At 42.0% G+C, this 5,248-nt stretch overlaps 1 protein-coding gene across 1 annotated transcript; it reads right to left on the reverse strand.

Moving 5' to 3' along the window:
- Positions 1-2,842: 2,842 nt before the first annotated feature.
- Positions 2,843-4,655, reverse strand: LOC118360472 (sex-determining region Y protein-like). The gene is made up of 2 exons (XM_035739720.2): positions 4,175-4,655; positions 2,843-3,977 (listed from the first exon to the last, which is right to left on the reverse strand). Exons 1-2 carry the CDS (start codon positions 4,551-4,553, stop codon positions 3,334-3,336), a joined length of 1,023 nt encoding a protein of 340 aa, XP_035595613.1. The 5' UTR covers positions 4,554-4,655; the 3' UTR covers positions 2,843-3,333.
- Between the last annotated feature and the right edge of the window lie 593 nt (positions 4,656-5,248).

A 5,248-nucleotide genomic window follows, 5' to 3' on the forward strand; every position in this document is an offset into this window, starting at 1 on the left:
ACTTATTGATTCAAGACATTTCAGCATTTCATTTTTAACTAATTTATACAAAAAAAAACATAATTCCACTTTGACATTATGGGGTATTGTGTATAGATCAGTGACACAAAATCTGAATTTAAAATCTGACTTTAAAATGTGATCCATTTTAAATTCATGCTGTAACACAACAAAATGTGGAAAAAGTATGGGGTATGAATACTTTCTGAAGGCACAATATATTTATGCATCAGCACAATAGTGCACAAGGATGGATAATTCATAGTATTTCCTACATCACAAGTAGATTCACTCATTATAAATCTTAAAAATGGAATGATTTGTTTCCAATCGTCCTACTGGTGTCTGCTCTTTACTGTTGATCATATGAACCCTTTCACTGCTATCATTGACACTGTCTCTGTTGGTCCTTCAGGAAATTCCTGAAACGGAATATTGATTGTTGCTAAGAGACCAAATTACAACAGAGAAACACAGTAGAGAAATGTAGGATTAGTTTAGAGAAGGCATAGACAAATTGTGCATGATAGAGAGAGAGAGAGAGAGAGAGAGCGAGAGAGAGAGTAGGAGAAAGAGAGAGAAAGAAGGAGAGGGAGAGATTGAGAGAAAGATTCTAAAATGAAGCGATTCCCAAACCATCCATAACAAAGCCATCACCTACAGCGAGATGAACCTGGAGAAGTGACCCTAAGCAAGCTGGTCCTGGGGCTCTGTTCACAAACACAAACAGACCCCACAAAGCCCCAGGACAGCACCACAATTAGACCCAACCAAATCATGAGAAAACAAAAAGATAACTACGACACATTGCAAAGAATAAACAAAAAACTGAGCAAAACTAGAAAGCTATTTGGCCGGGACACACACACACACACACACACACACACACACACACACACACACACACACACACACACACACACACACACACACACACACACACACACACACACACACACACACACACACACACACACACACACACACACACACACACACACACACAGTGACAGAATACCTGACCACTGTGACTGACCCAAAAGTAAGGAAAGCTTTGACTATGTACAGACTCAGTGAGCAGAGCCTTGCTATTGAGTGAGGCCGCCGTAGGCAGACCTGGCTGCCAAGAGAAGACAGGCTATATGCACACTGCCCACAAAATGAGGTGGAAACTGCACTTCCTAACCTCCTGCCAAATGCATTACCATATTAGAGACACATTTTCCCTCAGATCACACAGACCCACAAAGAATTCGAAAACAAATCCAATTTTGATAAACTAATAATAATAATAATATATGCCATTTAGCAGACGCTTTTATCTTTACAGTCATGGTGCATACATACGTATGGGTGGTCCCGGGATCGAACCCACTACCCTGGCGTTACAAGCGCCATGCTCTACCAACTGAGCTACAGAAGGACAAACTCCCATATCTTTGGGTGAAATACTACAGTGTACCATTCCAGCAGCACGATTTGTGACCGTTTGCCACAAGAAGAGGGCAACCATTGAAGAACAAACACCATTGTAAACACAACCCATATATATATATGTATGTTTATTTATTTACTTTTATGAGTGTAATGTTTACTGTTCATTTTTTATCGTTTATTTAACTTTTGTCTATTGTCTATTTCACTTGCTTTGGCAATGTAAACATATGTTTCCTATGCCAGTAAAGCCCTTTGAAAGGAATTGAATTGAGAGAGGAAAGGAGAGATTTCAAACCTTCAAAATATCCTGTGTATTGAGCTTGTTGTTGTATTTATGTGTGAGAGAGATAGTGTCTCTCAGTCACACATAAACACACACTGTCTGACGGTTTTACATGAGTGTCATGGGAATGGACCTGACGTCAGATTTCTTCCGTTCATTCAGGGATCTGTGGGTTAGAGCCTGGAAGTGCTGAGCGGAGCAGCTCTTTAGGTCCCTAATCAGCCCTCTCTCCCTGGGCAGGTCGCTGGACCTCAGTCCCCTGGCCTCCATCTTGCGCTTCCCCCTTCCCCACATAATAACCATCCCTGTCATTATTGAATGTTTCCTCATGTGAACCCTCAATAAAGGATGCATAAAAAATATGTGTTGGTGAATTTGAGTGTGGAGTGGGGACTTGTGATGTGTTTTATTGTAACGTTCATTGCTTGGCTGATGGAGCTACCCTGCCTGGTCCTATGCCCAGTCAGGCTGGGGCAGAGTGAGAGAAACATTTTCATAAATGGGTAAACATTTGGCAGCCAGAGGCATATGAGTCGGGAGATGTGCGGATATTTGGCATATTTTTAGAGCCTTTGTGAGATGTTTTAAATTGAAACAGGAAGTGTGGAGGTTTATGCCCCTGGCACCCACCCTATTTTCCTCCCCTCCCCTCGCCCAGTCAAGAAAGACATAGGCCCAGAGATAAAACAGTATGTCAACAGCCTGGCTTCTGCCAACGGCTGGGCAAGCAATAAACCCAACAGCCTCTCAGTCCACTCCAGTTTGTTGACACGAGTAATAAATATTCCAGATCATTTGTTGCCAGTCATCTACCAAAAGACAGTTTTCTTTATAAGTGAATCTGTTGAAATGTTGTATAATTTAGTGCACCACACATTTTAATCTGTTAATTGTATAGCATTCACTTGAGAGTAAGGACATCCAAATCTAAGATTATTTTAGATGTATTTATTTATAAGAAATACTGGGTTGGAAACATTCATCAATAAGAATACATTTTGACAAAAACAAAATATACAATATAAATAACAATGCTAAAAATGTCATCTTTAAAACATGTAATACCATTTCCATACTTATAAATAGTATCAAATAAGTTGGGGAAAAAACAATAATTTAAATAATACATTTTGGAGTTGACATAGACAGGTTGGTTGTTCAGTAACTAAACCGAAGCGTGCACAGCTATGGGGAAAAACAGACAGGTTTGGCTTAGATTGCTGACAACATGCAAACTATATTTTGTCTCCAAATGTTTATTGAAAACATAAAACCTTTGCACAATGAGCACTTGTTATCTCTCAAATACATGGTTAGCTGATTAGAGAATTTTAGCCATATTAGCATAGACATGACATGAGTCCAACCCCCTCAAAACAAGAAATGGTATCAATAACAAGATACAACGAGCTGAAACAAGCCACCTACGATTCCCCACATGGCAGCTTCTTGTCATGGTTCCTAGCTATCTGATCATTCAGAATCATAACACAACACAGCCTTCTGCCTCATCGATGAGAGTGCATCATTTTCATGACGTTGTCAGCCAACCCATCTATACTGTACACACAAAAACAGCTCAAATCTTTTCCATATATGGCAAATTACATAGTTCAGGCCTCCCGTAGGCTGCCTTGCTGGTGATAACTGGACTCCATTGGCTCAGGCCTGCATGGGGGCGGGCTCAGGTACTGTTCAAACTCACTGGGGTCCAGATCATACAGCATATCTAGGTGAATCTGCTCCAGATAGAACTCCAGAGAGAGGTCAGTGGAGGAGAACACCTGGAGGCCCTGGGCCATGAAGTCCCCCTGCTCCCAACGAGACACAGCATAGGCTGGGCTGGGGACCTCACACTGCTGCAGCCCATGCTGGGTAGAGTAGTATGGGTGAGGCTCTGCTGGGTATGTCCCTGTGTTAGAGTATTCTAGAAGCTTGTTAGGGAATGTGGCTGATGGGTCTGGGTAATTGGACCTGTTCGGGTAGGTCCCGGGCATATGGGAGAAGTATGCCTGGGAGTTTGGGTAGATGGCTGGGTTTGGGTAGGCTTGCTGCTGATGGCAATGGTTCTGGATTAGGTAGTTGAGAGGGACCAGGGCCTCCACAGGTAGGGTTTTGGGGCCCTTCTTCAGCTGCTTCTTCCTGCGGGGCCGGTACTTGTACTTGGGGTGGTCGATGGTGTGCTGCACTCTCAGGCACTCTGCTTCCTGCATGTAGGGTCGCTTCTCCGCCAGAGACATGTCCTTCCAAGTTTTACCTGTGGCAACACAATCGTATTAGTTATTAGTATAGAAACACCACAAAACACACAATATGCATGCTACATTCAGCTAATTTGCCATGTCTGTCCTCATCAATTGGTTAATAGGCGAATAATGATTTTGGTAATTGTTGAAATATGAATAGTCTCATTATAGTTTTAAGACAAATGGAAATGATGTGAATAAAAGTTACCGAGCATTTTGCTGAGTTCCTTGTTCTCTAGTTCAGGGTTGAGTTTGGCAAGGCGTCTGCGTTCCTCCTTGGTCCAGATAATAAAGGCGTTCAGCGGTCTTCTGACCCGTGGTTCTGCCAATGGTTTCGGCTCAGGACTAGAGCAGCTGGAGTCGGAGTTGACCGAGAGATGACTGGATGGGACAGAGCCGAGGGACTGCGCCTCGGACATCTGCTCACTCTGGGAAGACGCACCGCAGAACTCGTCGCTTTCAAACATGGCTTTCGTTATGCAAAGATCGGAATGTGGGGGGATCCGATCAAAGTACATGGTTATGTATCTTTTTTTACCTTTGATGTTGCTTTGAGGTTGCTCTCCTACTCCACTAGTGATGGACATTGGCTATATGCGTTCCCGGGTGTCTATCCACCAATAGTAGGCCAGGAGGAGTGGATTTAAGGTGTCAAATCAAGGTGTTCTCTCAAGTCAGTGATAGTTCTTGATGCCTCGCTCAATCTATCATCAATCAATCAAATGGCCATTTAATGTTAAATAAAAAATAATACATGTAGGCCCTATTATTTGCCTATCGAATTTAATATATATATAGAATTTACTTTTTAAAATGATCCGTGATAAATGCTCTCATGATTCGGTACAATGACTGCTCGATTGGATCACGACAATCTTGGCAAATTTGATGTAGGCCGTCTTTCCCTTTGAAGTTGGAGGCTAAAAATAACAACGTATCCATTATGGATTTACCTTTTATGAAGCTGGCAAATTCCTATGCCTTGCCCTGTGCCAAATGAATCGGATGCCTACTTTATTCCCCTTTTGAAATATATTTCGTTTTTCTATTGAGGCCTTACTTCACTTTCCTCTGTGTGTTATAAATACAATTAAATCAATTGGACATCCATCCTCTAACATCAAAGTTCTCTGGCAGAACTTTAGTTATTCATTGTAAGTCACGTGCCAATTGCCCGATCCTCAAATCAAATCAAATTGTGTTGGTTAGCAGATGTTATTGCGAGTGTCGCGAAATGCTTGTGCTTCCAGTTCCGACAGTACAGTAATATCTAACAGTAATC

This window comes from Oncorhynchus keta, chromosome 28, assembly GCF_023373465.1.
Source record: "Oncorhynchus keta strain PuntledgeMale-10-30-2019 chromosome 28, Oket_V2, whole genome shotgun sequence".
Taxonomy (NCBI): domain Eukaryota; kingdom Metazoa; phylum Chordata; class Actinopteri; order Salmoniformes; family Salmonidae; genus Oncorhynchus; species Oncorhynchus keta.

Excerpts from the sequence above, each read along its gene's own strand:
- LOC118360472 (XM_035739720.2), bottom strand. The coding sequence starts at position 4,553 with ATGTCCATCACTAGTGGAGTAGGAGAGCAACCTCAAAGCAACATCAAA. Across the intron at positions 3,978-4,174 it reads GGAACTCAGCAAAATGCTCG|GTAAAACTTGGAAGGACATG; the intron begins GTAACTTTTATT and ends GTGTTGCCACAG.